The following is a 19589-nucleotide window of genomic DNA, read 5'->3' on the forward strand; positions in this document are numbered from 1 at the left end:
CATGGGGAAAGAGCAAGGTGGACTAGGAACGGTGAGGGACTGTCTCAGTTATCACATTGTTAAAATATTTTTGTCACATGAGAAAGTGTCATAAAAGTAACCGCATGGAATCCAGCTGGGGCAGAAGCCTAGAAAACAAAGAGAAGAATGGATAAGATTTCCTTTTCTCTCTCGCTCTCTCTCTCTCTCTTTTTTTTTTTTTTTTTTTTTTTTTTTTTGCCTCTTCTAGGGCTCCTCCTGTGCCATCTGGAGGTTCCCAGGCTAGGGGTTGAATAGGAGCTGTAGCCGCTGGCCTCCACCACAGCCACTGCAATGGGGGATCTGAGCCGCATCTGTGACCTACACCACAGTTCATGGCAAACCGATCCTTAACCCACTGAGCAAGGCCAGGGATCATACCCACAATCTAATGATTCCTAGTCGGATTCGTTAACAACTGAGCCACGATGGGAACTCCTGGAAAGTATTTCAAAGAGTCATTCAGACCAGTATTGTGTCCTTAATAACCTTTCAGGGCCACTTGTTTTCAGAAGTATGAAAGTGCTTCCCTAATCAGCCAAACCTTCCATAGGGTTACTCTTAATTCTCATGTGCATCCAGAGAGCCAACAGAGCTGCTCTGCTCTACAGCCTAAGCTCTCTATCAGGCATCGCTGGGGCCTTAGCAGGTTTTGGTACAGGCTGCAGCTGTGGTGGGTGCACTGTGTGCTCACTGCACACAGGTAGGTGGCTGAGTCGCTGGGCTGGGAGTCTCTGATGAGCAGAGAGACATGCTTGCTGGTTTTATTGACCTGCATGGTAAATCTTCCATCCTCTTTGGGCTCATAAGAGGCCATGTACAGTAGCAACTCAGGGCCTTTCCCAGGATAGTGCCTGTACCATGTGAAGTACCGAGAAGCACTGTCACTATAGGTACAGTTGAGAGAGGCATTGGCTCCCTCTGGAATAGGCAGAGATGCAGGACTCTGCTCCACTCCCTTCTGCTGGCTCCTCGTCCCTGTGCAAACAGACAACAAATGGTCAGTCCAAGAACTTTGGTTGGGTAGTGCATGCTTACTCTCCAGAATCTAAGTTATCTTTTCCCAGCCTTCCCACATCTACTCTCCCTTATTCAAGGGAAAGAACATTCATGTTTCCATCCATGGGCCTAGAAAACACAGTAAGTCCACATACTGCCTGTTAATTTCCCACAGAAATGCCCCAAACTCACAGGGTAACTGAAGCCACAGGATCACTAGTAAAACTCTCGAAGCTTTCATCATTCTTCCTCCCTTGGTTCACTGAGGGTTCAATTTTTAAAGCCCCGGGAAAAAGAGTCAAGCTCAGACATTTCTGATCCTTCTGCCTTAGAAATCAGGAAAGGAATATGTTCTACCAATGGAAAAAAAGACTGTCTTCACCACCCCTGCTACACCATGAGCTCCTCCTCTCATCTCTTATACACACACACAGAGAGAGAGAGAGAGAGAGAGAGAGAGAGAGAGTAACAGAGAGAGAGAGAGAGTAACAGAGAGAGAGAGAGAGGGAAATACTTGAGAGGTTTCCTCAGAGTCCCTGTAAAAACACTGCCATCTTGTGGCTTCAAGACAGTGATCAAAAAAAAAAAAAAAAAAAAAAAAAAAAAAAATTCAGAACAGAGAATCTCATCAGATGAACCGATGAAATTAAAAACCTGACATTTCAGCAAATGAGAAATTCCAGAAGAGTATGGTCTAAGCCAGTGTGTGTGAGGAGAGGATGATGTATCTATGTATGTGTTTTCCATCAGATGATAACACCATCTACACAAAAGCAGTTTTGCAATGGCCACTCTCCCACACCGAGAAGTCCGTCCTCAAGCATTCCACGGGAAAAGTCTAGGACAGGCTCCTGTGATGCATGGAGAAACGAGATTGTGTAGCTCTTCTCCACATCAGGCTAGACACCTCCTCTCACATTCCCCTACTTCCAATTTTGACAGAAATCCATTCCAACTCAGAACAATCCTCTCCAAACACAGTGGCCTTAAATCTGACTGAACAAGCATGTTTCCAGCTCACAACCCGAGCATATGTTCTTCATCAGGTCAGGGACCAGAGGCGCTCAAGATTCTTCACTCCATTTTACACCCACAACACATCTGTATTGCAACAGTGCTGCCTTTGGTTGCTGGTAGTCCTGGTGCTAATACTAGTAGCAGTGGTGGTGCGATAGAGATGGACCTGCACCCCCTTCGGTACCTAGACTGTCAAGAAACCCCAATGCACCTGGCCCTGGGCCTAGTTCCTCTTAGTCCCTCTTCTTGTACACAGCCCTGGCATCTAGGGGTTAATCTCCAAAAGTTAGGGGTCTGGTATCACGCTCTCTGTCTTTCCATCCTACCCTCCCCAGCAAACCAGATTTATCAGAGGACTATATATGCAAGAAGCTTATATTGGAAATAACTGCAGCACTGTTTCCAAAACAGTTACAAGTGGGTGGTTTTTGTATGTTTATATTTTCAATCCTCCATTAAGATCCAGATTCAATTTACTCATTGCTTTTATGTAATACAAAATTGGAACTCTGGGTATTTTGACAGCTGATTAAAATAAGCCTGTATCACACAATGACACATTATGTATGTGCTGGAAGGTAAGCTTCAAATTTTGGTTGAGAATCTACACAACACTCATTGAGAACACATGCTGTACAAGTTGACCTATTTGTGAATTTACATCCTGTCCATTAATACTCTAACCGAGTACTTCAGTTTTCCACACATTGTGCAGTACCCGAGGCTCTGCTCATTATCAGAGTGAGTGCTAGAAGCGATTTTTTTTAAAAAGTAAAAGTCCCTTTTCACTACACCTCTTTGGCTTCCAGACTCTGAGACTTTCTGCAGTCTTTTCTTGAATGTGAGAGAGGGGTGGGGAGTGGGTGGGAGCAGCCCTCTGGAGAAGTTCATTAGAAGACCTCCATCCCATAGAACGTCTATCTGAATGTGGCACAGCATTGATGTTGAAGCACCTACTCCAGAGACAAGCATTCCCCAGGGCCCAGCCCATCCCGCCCTATTTGCCTTCAAAGAAAAAAAGTACCCTTTTGAAAGCTCTCTCTCGAGTCACAAGAAGTCCCACAGTCTCAGAGATTTGTGTTCAGCTCCCCCTGCAGTCTCGGTCACTGTGTCACTCAGAGCACAGAAGTACTTGGCCGAGTCACTCAAATGGGCTGATGTTTTCCTCAGGGGGAAGGAGGTTTCATTCTTCCTAAATTCAGCCCCAAAGCCTCTAAATTCAGCCCCAAAGTCTAAGAGGAAAGCTTGTTTTATTTACTGTTTAGTTTTGAGAGTTCTTTACATATTCTAGATATCAGTCTTCATGGGACATGTCGTTTGCAAATACTTTTTTACAGTGGGTAACTTGGCTTCTCATCCTCTTAAAGTCTTTTGCAGGGCGAAAGATAACAATTTTGAAGTCTAATTTATCATAAAAACATAAACTTCTATGGATTGTGTTCTTGGTTTCAAGTCTAAGAACATTTGGCCTAGACTTATATATCAAAACCTTTGTCCTACTTTTTTTCCTAAAAGTTTTATGGTTCAACATTTTACATTTAAGCCTGGGATCCATTTTAAATTAATTTTTGTACAAAGCGTGAAACTTAAAGTTCATTTTTCTTGCCTAGATGTCCACTTTCTTCAACACCATATATTGAAAAGATTATCTTTCTCCCATTCAATTTCTTTGGCATTTTGCAAAAAAAAAAAAAAAAAAAAAAAAAGAAAAGAAAAGAAAAGCAAAGAAAAGCTGGGCATATTTGTGTGGATCTATAATGGGTCTCTGTTATTTTTACATTGATCTTTAGCTCTATCCATACACCAATACCTTATGATCGTGAAGACTGTAGTTTGAAATCAGATAGATTGATTGCTCTCACTTTCTTCTTTTTTTCAAGATTATTTTAGCTATGCTAGTATTGCTGCTTTTCATGAAAGTGTTAGAATACTCTTGCCTGGGAGTTCCCGTCGTGGCGCAGTGGTTAACGAATCTGACTAGGAACCATGAGGTTGCGGGTTCGGTCCCTGCCCTTGCTCAGTGGGTTAACGATCCGGCATTGCCGTTGCCATGAGCTGTGGTATAGGTTGCAGACGCGGCTCGGATCCTGCGTTGCTGTGGCTCTGGCGTAGGCCGGTGGCTACAGCTCCGATTCAACCCCTAGCCTGGGAACCTCCATATGCCTCGGGAGCGGCCCAAGAAATAGCAACAACAACAACAACAACAACAACAAAAAAGACAGAAAAAAAAGAATACTCTTGCCTGGATTTATAAAAAAAATCCTTCATGAAGCTTAGCAGGAACTTTCTAAAATGTATATATCAGCATGGAGAGAACTGACATGTTTACTATTCTGAGCCTCCCATTTTGCAAACACAGGATGTCTCTTCCTTTGTCTTCATTGATTTCTTTTGTCAGTGTTTTTGTAGTTTTCAGTATGAAAGTTCTATATTTGGTTTGTTACATTTACACCTAAAGATTTGGGGTCTTTTCTGAGCCATTGTAAATGGTATTATATTTTTAATTTAAGTGTCCACATGTTCACTGCTTGCATATAGAAATACATTTGTGTGTGTGTGTATATGTGTGTATTTACCTTTTATCCTGCAACCTTGCTGAACCCACTTAATAATTCTTGGAGGGGTTTTTAAAATATATTCCTTGGGATTTTCTAAGTGGACAATTTTGTCATCTGTAAATAGCAGCAGTTTTATCTTCTCTTTTCTGGTTTATATGGTTGTTTCTACCTTACCTGGCTTTGTTGCACTGGCTGGATGTCTAGAACTATGTTGAATGAGAGTGATGAGACTGAATATTTTTATTTTGTTCCAATCTTAGGGAAACGTGGGAAGTGCTTCACAAGTAAACATACTATTAGCTGTTGAGAAAATTCCACACTATTCCTCTGTTTCTCAGAGTTTTCACTATAGGTGACTGTTGAATTTTGGCAAATGCTTTTTCTGGAAAGATTAATATATCACATGATTCTTTTTAGTCTGATAATATGGTGGATTCTGTCAATTGATTTTCAAACTTTGAGGTAGTCTTGCACCCCTGAAAAAATCCACTTGTGTTTTGTATATTGTTATTTTTATGTAATGATTGAATTCTACTTGCTAATATTTTGTTAAGAAATTTTCATCCATATTAACGAGGAATATTTCTCTGGAGTTTTCTCTCTTTTTATGATCTTTTTATGATTTTAGTACCAAGGTAATACTAGCTTCATAAAATGAGTGAGGAATTATTTTATTTTCTCTATCTTCTAGAAGAAATTTGTAGAATTCATGTTAGTTCTTCTTCAATCTTTGGTAAAATCCTCTAAGACTACCTGAGCCTGCGGATTTTTTAATTTAAAAGTTCAGTTTCTTCATAGACATTGTGACTTCAGCTTCCTCTGGCTCCTGCTCTGAGGAGAGATGAGGAGGAGCTGCACCTGGGGCCCACAGCGAGGTTTGGGGACAGGCAGCAGGTGCTCCCAGAGCACTGTGCCTCCGTGCAGAAGTAGGTTCCTGCATCTGCAGACTGGGCGGCCGTGATGTGCAGGGAGCTGTCCTTTCTAGTGTCTCCAAACCAAGCAGTCAATCTGTTCAGCTTCTTCACTTCTCCTGGCTTAGTCAACAACATCAAGAAGACGGGACTCCCCCCAGGCCTCTGCTTATACCACTGAAATCTGTTTAAAGTGCTTGAGGAATTGCAGTATGTGGTGAAGTTCTCTCCTTCTTGTAGGAGCGAGAATTTAGGAATTTGGCTTATCTGCTGTCCGTCCACTTCTGTTGAGAGAAACAGTGGGAGGCATCAGAGAAAGTCCGCTTAGATGTCTATCCTCTCAGCTACTATGGTCTCTCTCATTTTTCTAGTGTATGTCCCCCTTCTTTCCTTGTCTCCCTCCCCAACACCCTTTTTAGTTTTTTTATTCCCCAAATTCTTTGCCATCAACCAGAAAATCTCATTCCTACAGTTGCCTGCAAATGATATTCCACTGTGTTGAGGTGTCTGGAAGTAATCAGGGAAACCCCAGACTCACGGGATCTTATGTGTTGCATCCATAAGATCAACACAGGTACTATGAGTAGCATCTTCCTCTTCTTTTTCAGAAAAGAGTTGCTGAAACTGACTTCGTGTCTAGTGGATTTCCTTTGTATAAACTTCTTCTAGACTCAGAGAAACCCTTGTGGTCTAACACTGCTTTTTGGAAAGAAATGCGAAAGGAGTGACTGCGATTTAAGGCAGCCAATCAGACTCACCACTCTTTCACTCACCCATCTTCAAAAGGGCGGGGAAGGTGTCTATGTTTGTAGGTGCTGCACCCCCCCCCCCACCCCCGTGGCTGGATCAAAAATTGCTGCTGATTTTGTAACCAATTCCTTACACACTGTTTTTGAGTTTAAGTTTTTCAGTGTGTTTTGTCAAGGCTTGGAAAGAAAGAGTCTACTCATGCTAATGTTTTTTGGGGGAAGGAAAAATTTGACTTTTAAAATGGATTCTTGGATTTTTAAAACTAGGGCATCATAAAGAAATACAAATTTCCATTGTCATTCCAATTTATTCAATTTGTGTAATGTATGTGTCTCTGCATGTACTAATGGAATGTACTAGGTCACAGACATTTTAGTAAACATGGAAGAGGCTCATAATTTATTGTTAGATGACCTATGATCTCAAAATGAAAGACAAAATGACCTATATCTCTGCTGTCATTCAGATTATCCGGGTTGTAAATTGTTCAATTTTGAGCTCATATCTACTGTCTCACTATGTTACTTTTCCACATAGTAGGGATTTTTAAAAATCAACGTAATTTGACAGAAAGTCTTATCTATCAGATGCGTTTCTCTAAGACTTCCTTAAACAAAACTCTTGGATGGAATACTTTGGTGTGACTCCACAGGATTTCAGAAGTTCTCATTTATCAGAGCCCTTATCAGCCTAAGAATGACCCACTAACTGTGGGGTCTGGCCTCATGTACCTTGAGGGTAGGTACTGTATCATCTTCAAGAACTGAACTGTCCTGTGTGGTGGCTTCTAACTACATGAGTCTACTTAAAATTAATTTAAATAGGAGTTCCTGTTGTGGCAGTGGTTGACGAATCCGACTAGGAACCATGAGGTTGCGGGTTCGGTCCCTGCCCTTGCTCAGTGGGTTAACGATCCGGCGTGGCCGTGAGCTGTGGTGTAGGTTGCAGATGCGGCTCGGATCCTGCGTTGCTGTGGCTCTGGCGTAGGCCGGTGGCTGCGGCTCTGATTAGACCCCTAGCCTGGGAACCTCCATATGCTGCGGGAGCGGCCCAAGAAATAGCAAAAAGACAAAAAAAAAAAAAATTAATTAAAATAAATTCAAATAGAATTTTAGTTTTTCGGTCATACTAACCACATTTCAAGTGGTCAGTATTCTTATGTGTCTAGTAGCTATTGGACATGCAAATATAGAATATTTCCACCATTTCAGAAAGTTCTATTGGACAATGATGCTTCAGAATGTAGGATCTATGAAAATAAGGAATACTGTCTGTTTGGTATCACGATTAAAGTCTAAGATATGTGGTATGCCCTCAACAAGTACATGTATATTCTTCAGCAGGTTCTTGGAAAATACTTGGATACCTGGTAAATTATGGATACTCAAACATTTGCTGATTGATTTAAAAAATGCATATGTTTGCATGCATGAATATTCCAGAATATTCCAAAATAAAGACCAATCTAAAAGTACACTTCCGTAAATATAAACAATCCGAGGTTGCTTGTAGGGGAATTTCCACTGTGGCACAGCAGAAATGAACCCGACTAGTATCCACGAGGATGTGGGTTCAATCCCTGGCCTCACCCAATGGGTCGGGGATCCAGTGTTGCCATGAGCTATGGTGTAGGTTGCAGATGTAGCCTGGATCCTGCATTGCGGTGACTGTGGTGTAGGCCAGCAGCTGTAGCTCTGATTTGACTCCTAGCCTGGGAAATTCCTTATGCTGTGGGTGCAGCCCTAGAAAGACTAAAGTAAAATAAGATAAAACACAGGGTGAGGGAGGGAGGGTTGTCAGGTGCCTGATCAACTTGTGGACACTCTTTTGATTGGTGAGTGGTGAGGTTGTCAAGAGTCAACATCACCAACCTTCTGGTTCCAAGCAGTCTGGGGTCAACATGCTTGTGGGCAGCATATGGTTAACATATGTTTAACCTGGTGGGGGTTTCAGCACCTGCAGAACAAATCAAGGGAACTGGCTCAGAAAATTATCTATAGCTCTTGAGGAAGAACTAAAAATCCTTGACTTTATTTAATGGCTAAACTATTATTATTTCATCTTGCTTGACTGTTTTCCTTTCTCTCTACATTTTCTCACTTTTCTGATTGCATTTATTTTTGGGACTCAGGGAAGCCTAGGAAGCTCAAGTTTTTCTACACATAAGAGGCAGACAGAGGACAATGGGGGGGGTGTCTGTTCTCTGAAGACTCCATAGGTTCTACTTATATATACCTTTATTGGGCCTCCTGTGTGCTAAGCATTGTTCAGGCATGGAGGATGCAGCACTGAAGAGGATTAAAAAAGGCCAACAGTGCACTAGAGGGGGGAATTAAATACACAGGTTTTTTGTTTGTTTGTTTGTTTGTTTTGTCTTTTGTCTTTTTAGGGCTGTACCCACAGCATATGGAGGTTCCCAGACTAGGGGGTCCAATCAGAGTACAGCCACTGGCCTATACCACAGCCACAGCAATGTGGGATCTGAGCCACGTCTATGACTTATACCACAGCTCATGGCAATCCCAGATCCTTAACGCATGTTTTTTTTTTTTCCTAAAAAAAGATAATTTTAAATAGTGATAAGCACTTTAAGACAATACAGTATTGTGTTGAGCTGGAGAGTTATTCTGAGGTGAGGAAAGGCATCAGCTCTAAATAGGCTATGGAGGGAGGGCTACTTACTCAGGCAAGGTACTGAGTCTCTTTCATGTCCAGTTTCCTTTCTCTAAGTAGCCAGGATCTTTCTGCTGGGTGCTGGGCTCAGTATTGGCATTCATCATCTCATTCACTTCTCATAACCCTACCTGGTAGATGCAACCAATATCCACAGTGTAGATATGAAGAAACTGAAGCCTAAAAGCTATTAAGGAGGATGGACCTAACCTTGAAGGATTCCAGTAAGGAATGAGTGAGAAAAGACATGCAAATCACCTACCACAAAACCTTCCCTAGCTTAGGCTCTCAGTCATCAGCAGCAGTGTATAAAGTCTTGGCAGGGGTGTCAAGGGAGTGTTGGGAGACAGAATCTAAATTTCCAGAGGAATCTGTCCACAAAATAAAGCTCAATATTTTTCTGAGGTGCATTTAGCAGTTTATATAGCAGATTTCATGTATTACCGTAAATATTCAAGGTCTATCGTGTTAATGGGAAGTCGGTTAATTAAGGTGTTATATTGAGAGATTAAGTGGCATATCAAAATATGGACTGAGTATACCAAGCAGCATTTGCTATGAATGTTTACTTTTTTCCCATTAGTGACCCTTGCTTAGGATATTTCTACACTACCAGAAAGGATAGATTTGGAGTTCCCATTGTGACTCAGTGGAAACAAACCCAACTAGTATCCATGAGAATGTGGGTTTGATCCCTGGATTAGCTCAGTGGGTTAAGGATCCAGTGTTGCTGCGACTTGTGGTGTAGGTTGCAGACATGGCTTGGATCTGGCATTGCTGTGGCTGTGCTGTAGGCTAGCAGCTATAGCTCTGCCACAGGTATGGCCCTGAAAAAAAAAAAGAAAGAAAGAAAGAAAGAAAGAAAGAAAGAAAGAAAGAAAGAAAGAAAGAAAGAAAGAAAGAAAGAAAGAAAGAAAGAAAGAAAGAAAGAAAGGAAGGAAGGAAGAAAGAAAGAAAGAAAGAAAGAAAGAAAGAAAGAAAGAAAGAAAGAAAGAAAGAAAGAAAGAGAAAAAGAAAGAAAGAAAAGAAAGGACAGAGCAGTAAACACAATTTTACCTACCAGAAAAAGACTCCCATCTTGTGCAAGGATTATTAGCTTTCTGTCCAAGGTAGCCTATTACTCTCCAGCTAAAGTCATCCTGTGTGTTATATTTGTCATTTGAAGTCAATCAGTTTCACATCTGGCAGGCAAAAGATGAAAAAAAAAGCCAGTCCTCCTGAATCCTCTCTCTCATGACCCTGCATTGGGAAGTTTAATGACTGGTTCAGCAATGGTACCTCCTATTGCGACTAGGCTTCGCCTTTGTTTTTTTTTTTTCCCATTTTTTTTTTATTACTCAAATGAATTTATCACATCTGTAGTTGTATAATGATCATAACAATCTGATTTCACAGGATTTCCATCCCACAGCCCAGGCACATCCCCCCACCCCCCCAAACTGTCTCCTCCGGAGACCATAAGTTTTTCAATGTCTGTGAGTCAGCATCTGTTCCTCAAAGAAGTTCAGTCTGTCCTTTTTTCAGATTCCACATGTCAGTGAAAGCATTTGATGTTGCTGTCTCATTGTATGGCTGACTTCACTTAGCATGATAGTTTCTAGGTCCATCCATGTTGCTAAAAATGATGGTATTTCGTTCCTTTTAATGGCTGAGTAATATTCCATAGTGTATATGTACCACATCTTCTGGATCCACTCCTCTGTCGATGGACATTTAGGTTGTTTCCATGTCTTGGCTATTGTAAATAGTGCTGCAACGAACATTGGAGTACATGTGTCTTTGCGAGTCGGGGTTTTCTCTGGATAGATGCCCAGGAGTGGGATTCCTGGATCAAATGGTAGTTCTATGTTTAGTTTTCTGAGGAATCTCCATACTGCTTTCCACAGTGGTTGCACCAATTTACAATGCCACCAACAGTGTACTAGGGTTCCTTTTTCTCCACACCCTCTCTAGCACTTCTTGTTTCTAGACTTTTGGATGATGGCCATTCTGGCTGGTGTAAGGTGGTACCTCATCGTGGTTTTGATTTGCATTTCTCTAATGCTGAGTGACGTTGAACATCTTTTCATGTGTTTCTCAGCCATCTGTATGTCTTCTTTGGAGAACTGTCTGTTTAGATCTTCTGCCCATTTTTGGATGGGGTTGTTTGTTTTTTTGGTATGGAGCTGCAGAAGGTGTTTATAAATTTTGGAGATTAATCTCTTGTCAGTCGATTCATTTGCAAAGCTTTTCTCCCATTCTGTGGGTTGACTTTTATCAAACTCCTAGAGGAAAACATAGGCCAAACACTCTCTGACATAAACAACAGCAACATCTTCTCAGATCCACCTATCAGAGTATTGACAATAAAAAGAAAAATAAACAAATGGGACCTACTCAAACTTCGAAGTTTCTGCACAGCATTGGAAACCCTAAACAACACAAATAGCCTTCGCCTTTAATCCATGATCACCAGAGGGATGTCAGTGTAAGACTCCCAAGATACTTTAGCAGGACATTAGGTGGCAGTGTCTCAGCTTTCATTCACACAGCAGGCAATGTAGAGCCTGATTCTCAAGGAGGGAAAACAGATTTAGATAAAGGATTCAGAATGGGGTGACATTTGAGTAAAGACATAAAGGAATTCAGAGGTTCACCATGTAGATATTTGGGGAAATAGCATTACAGTAGAGAGTGCAAAGGCCAGGGGCACAGGTCTTGATGTTGATGTTGAAACATTCTTGGAGAGTTTAAGGAATAATATCTCATCTTTCCCTGTAGCTACTTATTTTTCCCAGCACACTATTGTGTAAGAAACTAACTAAAACATTCAACTGTGTTAACTGGCTAGCAGATGATTTCCTTGTCTACTAATCCTGGAGTAATTTGTGCCTAGGATTGGCATCTTCTTTTCTAGTTTCCTTTAGGTTCCAGTTTAAGCCAGTAACGTCACCATCACCGAGACATCCAGCCACCCTGTTCTGGGGCCAATTGTTTCTTCATCGTCCAAACATTGCTCTTAAGGGGACCCCTAAAATGCTACCCTTTGACTGGCAATAAAATTTAGAGATGCTTTTCAGAGCTAGGAAATGTATCTCTTTTCCTGAAGATTAAAAAAAAAAAAAATGGGAACAGGGAGTTCCCATTGTGGCTCCGTTGTTAACGAATCTGACTAGGAACCATGAGGTTGTGGGTTCGATCTTTGGCCTTGCTCAGTGGGTTAAGGATCCGGTGTTGCCGTGAGCTGTGGTGTAGGTCGCAGACGTGGCTCGGATCCCGCGTTGCTGTGGCTCTGGTGTAGGCCAGTAGCTACAGCTCCGATTAACCCCTAGCCTGGGAACCTCCATATGCCACAGGAGTGGCCCTAGAAAAGGCAAAAAGACAACAACAAAAAAAGGAACAATAAAACCTATGTTACAGGGCTTGTGATATTTAAATTAGATGATGAATCTGAAATGCATACTACAGTGCCTGACATATAGAAAGCTCAATAAATACCAACAGTTATTTATTTATTTATTTATAAAAGCTACCTTTCCTTCAGCGTCTAGGTCTGTGACTTGTTACTGCTTTTTCTTTTCTCCACATCAGGTCAATGGTGAAAACTTCTAGGAAATTTACCTCATCACTTATTTTCATGGGGACAGTCATTATTTTCCTTTATCCTCTTGGGGTCCTAGTTTCCTAGTACACTGATACACTCAGGGTGCTGAAAGACATCAATGGAACACTCAGATGAGGCTTTTATTTTCATTTATCTAACAAATAATAATATTAAGAATTTTGGGGAGTTCCCATTGTGGCTCAGCAGGTTATGAAACCATTAATATCCATGAGGCTGTGGGTTCTATCCCTGGCCTTGCTTAGTGGGTTTGGGATCCCGCATTGCTGCGGTTGTGGTGTAGGCCAGCAGCTGCACCTCTGATTTGACCCCTAGCATGGGAACTTCCATATGCCACATCGTGGCCCTCAAAAGCAAAAAAAAAAAAAAAAAAAAAAGAGTTTTTGTGTATTTATTATTGGATGTCATATATCTGAGTTGGATCTCTAAGATTTTGCTGTTCTTATTAATTTTTTCTTATTGATTTATATGACCTTTTTATATATTCTGGATTTGAATATATTTTTCAGAAGTACACAATGCAAATATAATTTGCCAGTCTGTGCTTTGACTTTCCAACCTCTTAGCACTGATTTCTAACAATTAAAAAAATATACTTTCATATTCATAAGATGCTAGCCTGAAGATTTTACTTGTTTCCTATTACAACTGTAAAAACGCTTTCCATTGGTGACCCTATTGCTTCCGATGTGAAGTCAAGTATTATTCTTAATGATGTTTCCCAGGATAGAATATATCTATGTTATTGGCATTGGCAAAATTATTTCCAATTAAATACAACCTTGAATTTGCCTTTAATGCCTTGCAAATTTCTGCCAAAAACACAGTAGTATGTGTACTTACAGAATTCCTTATTCAACTTCATGGCATTTCACATAGATTTTTCCTGAATTAGGAGCTTGTTTTACACAAAGTCAAGTATAGCAGTGAGTGGAAGTGCTTGCGATGAGCAAAGAGGTCGTGGAATGGATAACAAAAGAGGTAGTTATAAATATCAGCTATAATCACATGGCCATTTGTAGAAACAAGAACTAGAATAGCTTAAAATTTCTTTTTCACATTGATATAAATATATTTATATACACATTGACCAATTTTAACTCCCCCCTCCTGTTTGCCAGGCTGTGGTTAACATAAGATATGCTAATATGAGTCAATCATATATCTCATTGTATCTCAGTAGTGAAGATACAGGATTCACTGGGAGAGTGTGACTTAGCTAGAAGAGGAAAGGACTTCACCCCAAAATGGTTAAATCAACTTGGTATACTCTTTGCTGGAGAGAGCTAGCTTGTGTGGTGGAATAACACATTGTTGCATCATATTAGCAGGAAGCTTAGTTTTGCTGTTGTCTTTATTTGAAAACTGTTGTGAAAAGAGGTACTGATCGATGCCTTGCTAACAAGGAGGATACTATAGTAGTTTGCTACTTGTACTGTCCCAATTTAAATCTGAAAATATCTTTCCCAGAATTTGCTTACCTGTCTGGTTCTGGTATAGGGTTGACCACAAAAGAGATTTGTGAAGATTTGGAAAGTTAGCCATATTTTTTATGTTCCGCTGGTTGGTGAAGGCACTGAGGCAATTTACACATTTTCTGGCTATCAGCTAACTCATCTTATTGTTAACCCACAATTCCTCTACTTCCTACCAGATCTCTTCCTCATCTTCTCTTTGTCTTGGATCAAGTATGCATGTAGCATGATGGCAAATGACATCCACTTTTCCTGAAGATCACCCACTACTGTGAGACTGAGGAGGTGAGAAACAGACAAGTATTATTATGTTTTGTGGGTTTCAATTGTTCTCATGGTTCCAGTAGGTCATACTTTTGTCCACATCCAGCATTCCCTCACAAATGCTATTCTAGTTGATTTACAGTAAATTCAGGCACAATACCAGAAGAAAGATAATATATTTGATTAGATTCCTCTACCAGTTCTAGCCATTGCATGAGTTCTAATCCTTATAACTAAATTCTTGTACATTTCTTGCAGTTCTGCTTCTCTGATTGTAATCTAACTGACACAAAGCTTAGAGGAAAGAACTAAGAAAATGATTTTCATGACAATTTCTGATAACTAGGTCCAAATTTGAATTGTGAGCATATTTGAGTCAAACTGTCCCTTTAAATTATTAAGGGGCAAGGTTTCAACTTTGGACAAGTTTACATTTGTTCTGAATGATTTATTTAAAGTGGAGAATTCAAGACTGAGAATGTATTAGTAGAAAGTTACTCAGGACACCTGCTTCCAAATGACAGAGAAGGAACTTTTATTTAGAATGAAATCTTCTCATCCAGACCACAGATGAAGCAGCCACAGCACAACCATTTCTTGTCTAGGGTTTGCAGGTGTGCATTTCAGCTTGGGTCCTGCAGCAGGGGGGGGCTCTCTCCTATCAAGCTCTGGGGTTTTTGTTCAGCCTTTCCTATTGTTTCAGGCACTGTGTGTTCCCAGAGAGCACAGAAGTATGTTGCGGAATCTTGCAGCTGTAAGGCTGAAATGGTAAGGCTGAGGGATTTTTGTGCTTTCTGGAAGTTTATAAAATAGCGGCCATCTTTTGCATTTCGGCTAGCAGAATACTGATAAATAAGGAAAGTCATCTCTCCACTGGGAGGCTGTTTATACCAAAAAATAGTGTATTCATTCCAACTTGTTTCATAGCGACAGTTTAAGGTGACTGCCTCTCCAACTTGCCTAGATACAACTGGCTGGTCTTGAGTAACTTTCTGGGCCATACTGGATCCTTTGGGAAAAATCAGAAAACAGAGATTAGTAGCGAATAAAATAATGGAGGAATTAGACTACCTTAGGACCCAAAGACAAGCCCAGATGAAATCATAATAAGCCTGCTTTCCTGCCATCCCCCTTCCTCCCCAAGTCCACGTGAAGCACCCGGGCCTGTGTGCAGTCCTTTCCCCCTGAACCTTCCCACCATGTGTGGGACCATCCCTACCAGAGAAGACGGAGGCCAGGAAGAGCCAGAGCAGGCTGGAGAGCGGCATGTGGCACGGATTCCCCTGCACAAGTGTGTTTCGTTGTGCCTCAGGCTGAGCGTTCAGTGTCTTGGAGTGTCTGGCAGCTCATATACATAGTCCCTGGGTTCCTGTGTGACTCCCCCAGACAGGAAGCAGGGCTTGTTATGTTCATAGACCACGTGTCATATGCACAGATGAGAAAAAAGTCTGGCTCCCCACAAACCTTTAGGTGGTCTATTTGTCTTTCCCAGGTCGTTATGTTAGGCAGGTCCTGAAAAGGGGCATGGGAAAAGCACTTGGTATTAGTGATTTGAGCTGAGAGAAACTGAAGACTAAACAAGCTGACATACCTTGATAATTACTCAGCAGAAAAAATTTGCTAGCTTTTTATTTTTTTTTTTCCTGCTTTTTAGGGTTGCACCAGTGGCATATGGAAGTTCCCAGGCTAGGGGTTGAATTGGAGCTGCAGTTGCCGGCCTATGCCACAGCCACAGCAACGCCAGATCCAAGCCACGTCTGTGACCTATAGCACAGCTCAAGGCAATGCCAGATCCCCGACCCACTGAGTGAGGCCAGGGATCTAACCCGCATCCTCATGGATACTGGTTGGATTCGTTTCCTCTGTACCACAAAGGGAACTCCCTAGCTTTTGAAAACAGATTAAATATAGACTATAAACTCTCTTTGTAATCTACTTACTGATTATTCATTTAACCTGTACTTACTTTTTTCTATCCAGAATTTAATGACTCTTTGTTAAAACTTACAGATGTTCAGCTTTCTTGGTGAAAGGCAATCTTATTCAAAGTAATTAATGTATCTCTCTCTTTTTTTTCTTTTCTAGGTCTATACTTAGGTTTGTCAATAAATTATTTTATTTTTAAAAATCAGTCCTTCTGACTTTCAGAATCTATTCAGTTGCTTGTGCTTTTATTAAATTATTACAGGAATAAAATATTTTTCTTATGAAATCTGACACTTTGAAGGGGATCAGTATATTCGGTCCAGTTGCCTCTACAAGTAGAATTGCACTTATTAGATCATGTGTCTTAGAATTGTCCTCATGTCAATTTTCTATCCCTTTGGTCCAAAGTATTCAGTATCACTTGTTAGTGGTTCATTATTTTTCTCTTTGAAAATAACGTCAAGATGAGGAGGCCAGATCTTTGTGCGACACAGTGCCACAGTGCACTCCTACAAAACATGATACCTATAGGCTGCAAACTCTCAATACGTGTCAACACACAGAAATTCAGAACTGAAGTTTTGTAGACTGATACACGATCATGTGGGTTTTAGCTGTCAATCTTCCATTTTCTTTCTTTTTTTTTTTTTTGTCTTTTTAGGGCTGCACCCTTGGCATATGGAGGTTCCCAGGCTGGTGATTGAATTGGAGCTGTAGCCTCTGGCCTACACCACAGCCACAGCAACGCCAAATCCAAGCCTTGTCTTTTACCTACACCACAGCTCATGGCAACCCTGAATCCTTCACCCACTGAACGAACCCAGAGATCTAACCTGCATCTTCATAAATACTAATCAGATTCATTTCCCCTGAGCCATGACGGGAACTCCTGATTTCATTGTTTTAATGGATGAATTAATGTAAAAGAACGAGGCAAATAGACAACTGGAAAAGAAAGAATAGACCAGGTCCCTAAAACAGCCAGTCCTTTGATTTTAAGGTCAAAATGACTCACTAATGAGTGATGCAGAGAGGAAAGTTGATATTTTGTTGAAATATCTCCTCTGTCCCATTTCACCTCTGAGTGCTGACAAATGCCTTGGTTTGCAATTCTTTGTAGTTAAGCAGAGGAGGCCATGAATGCCCACAGCAGCCTGGGGAGCATCCTGGAGAACAGCGTGATGGTAGCGTTTCACCCTTGTTGAAAGGACCCTGCTCTGAGTTCCTGAGAGTCGGGCTGCAATGACTCTCAGCTGCATTATAGCAGCATCTCTGAAATGCATTTTCTGGCTGAATTGAGCCTGAGTTTGTTATGACACACAGGTTGGGAAATTTGGCCTGTCCTAAACAGTGTTTTTCCTTTCCTTGTGACATAATGATAAGTGACTATGTCTGGTAAAGGACAAGGCAGAGCTTAATATTAAAGGAACCTGTGAGAAGGAGATTCATTACTTAAAATTTCCAAATTTAGTAAACTAATCTGTGATAAAATCGGAGGGGCTTATCTGGAACAAAGTCATTAGGAATCATGCTGTGATTGCAAATATTCATTCATGCTCTGATTGTCCTCTTACCTCCCATTTCCATTCTAAGGTGAAATATGCTGTTTCTTGGCTTCCCTGCCAAAGCCAAACAAAAAGCTATCACCTCTCTTCCTTCCTACTTACCCACCAGAGCATGGGAACTGGTAGCTTCACAACAGCAAATATCGCTCAGACAAATGCTAACAAAATAGGCTTCTGAATTCTGTAATCTCTCCAGTTGTGTATTGCAACACCACATGGTAATGGCAGTGAAGTCATATTCATTTACGATGTCACTCTACCCTTAACTTATTAGCAGTTGTAGGAAGCAAGAATCCGTGGGACTTTTCGTCAGACATTTGGCCATGTTGTTGTCATGAGTGCATGTATATTACTTGGTGAAACTTTACAATTCTTATTTTAGTGACAAACCCCTCCTAACCTGCTCTTTAATCAGTGAAAACATTAAAAAGAATTAACAGTATAAATGTTTTCCAAAATAAAAACTTTTCGTATTCTTGACATGAAGGAATGAAGAGTCTTCGATTATATCCTGAAATTTCACCTAATGAAGTCCTTTATGTCAAATTATCAAATTTTAAGCATTTTCTTTTTGTTTGAGCACCTCATAAAGAAACCCAAATTGGGAGTTCCCGTCGTGGCGCAGTGGTTAACGAATCCGACTAGGAACCATGAGGTTGCGGGTTCGATCCCTGCCCTTGCTCAGTGGGTTAACAATCCGATGTTGCCGTGAGCTGTAGGCTGGCAGCTGCAGCTCCAATTAAACCCCTAGCCTGGGGACCTCCATATGCCGCAGGAGCGGCCCAAGAAAAATGGCAAAGAGACAAAAAAAAAAAAAAAGAAAGAAAGAAAGAAACCTAAATTGGAGTTCCCTTCGTGGCTCAATGGTTAACAACTAGTGGAATCTGAATAAGATCCATGAAGTTGTGGGTTCGATCCCTGGCTTCCCTCAGTAGATTAAGAATCCGGCATTGCCGTGAGCTATGGTGTAGGTCAGATCCCACATTGCTGTGGCTGTGGTGTCAGCCGGCCGCTGCAGCTCTGATTCAACCCCTAGCCTGGGAACCTCCATATACCCGGGTGTGGCCCTAAAAAGCAAAAAACAAAACAAACAAAACCCCCAAAACCCAAATGAGAATAATTAAGTTATTCTACAGTAGATAGTCCTCAGACTCTCCTTGGTTCCTTGATGGAAATCCCCAAACTCACTTGTCGTATGAGGCAAAGAATCACTATTGAGGTTCCTGGGTCTTCTCTATCGTCCCTCCCTCTTACATCCTTGATGACTGTTTTCTAAAGATGCTGACCATGCATTCCAATCTGGGCACTATATCCTATTTTAATATTGTCTATTTCATTCCAATGAAATCTACTCTAATCAGATATACATTCTCTTCCAAATTTGTTATTAAACTGTTCAAACTACTAGGGAAAAAAAAAAAAAGGAAAACCAACTCTAAGAGCGAGGAGAGTTCACATAGTGACTTATTTGAAAAAAATTTTTTAAACTATAGTCATCATGCTGTACCTTGCAACTCCAGAACTTATTACCTTACAACTGGAAGTTTGTACACTTTGAACCCATTCACGCATCCCCACCACCCTGACAATCACCAATCTGTATCTATGAGTTCTTGTGTATGTGTGTGTGTGTATGTGTGTGCGTGCAGGTGAGCCCGCATTCACTCTTGTGTTTTAGATGCCACATTTAAGTGATTTCAAAGTATTTGATTTTGTCTCTCTGACTTACCTCACTTGGCATTATGCCCTCAAAGTTCATCCATGCTGGTAAGTGGCAAGATTTCTTTCTTTTTCACCACTGTTTCTTTATCCATCCATCTGTCAATGGACAC

The 19589-nt window shown here is 41.0% G+C and overlaps 2 gene segments (V, D, J or C); both read right to left on the minus strand.

Annotated features, from left to right (window-relative positions):
* Window positions 417-1465, minus strand: LOC102168170. The segment is given in 2 exon segments: window positions 417-996; window positions 1210-1465. Coding segments are annotated over 2 exon segments (462 nt in total).
* On the minus strand, window positions 14732-15670 carry LOC102165144. The segment is given in 2 exon segments: window positions 14732-15275; window positions 15486-15670. Coding segments are annotated over 2 exon segments (435 nt in total).

Source organism: Sus scrofa, chromosome 7, assembly GCF_000003025.6.
Source record: "Sus scrofa isolate TJ Tabasco breed Duroc chromosome 7, Sscrofa11.1, whole genome shotgun sequence".
Lineage (NCBI taxonomy): Eukaryota > Metazoa > Chordata > Mammalia > Artiodactyla > Suidae > Sus > Sus scrofa.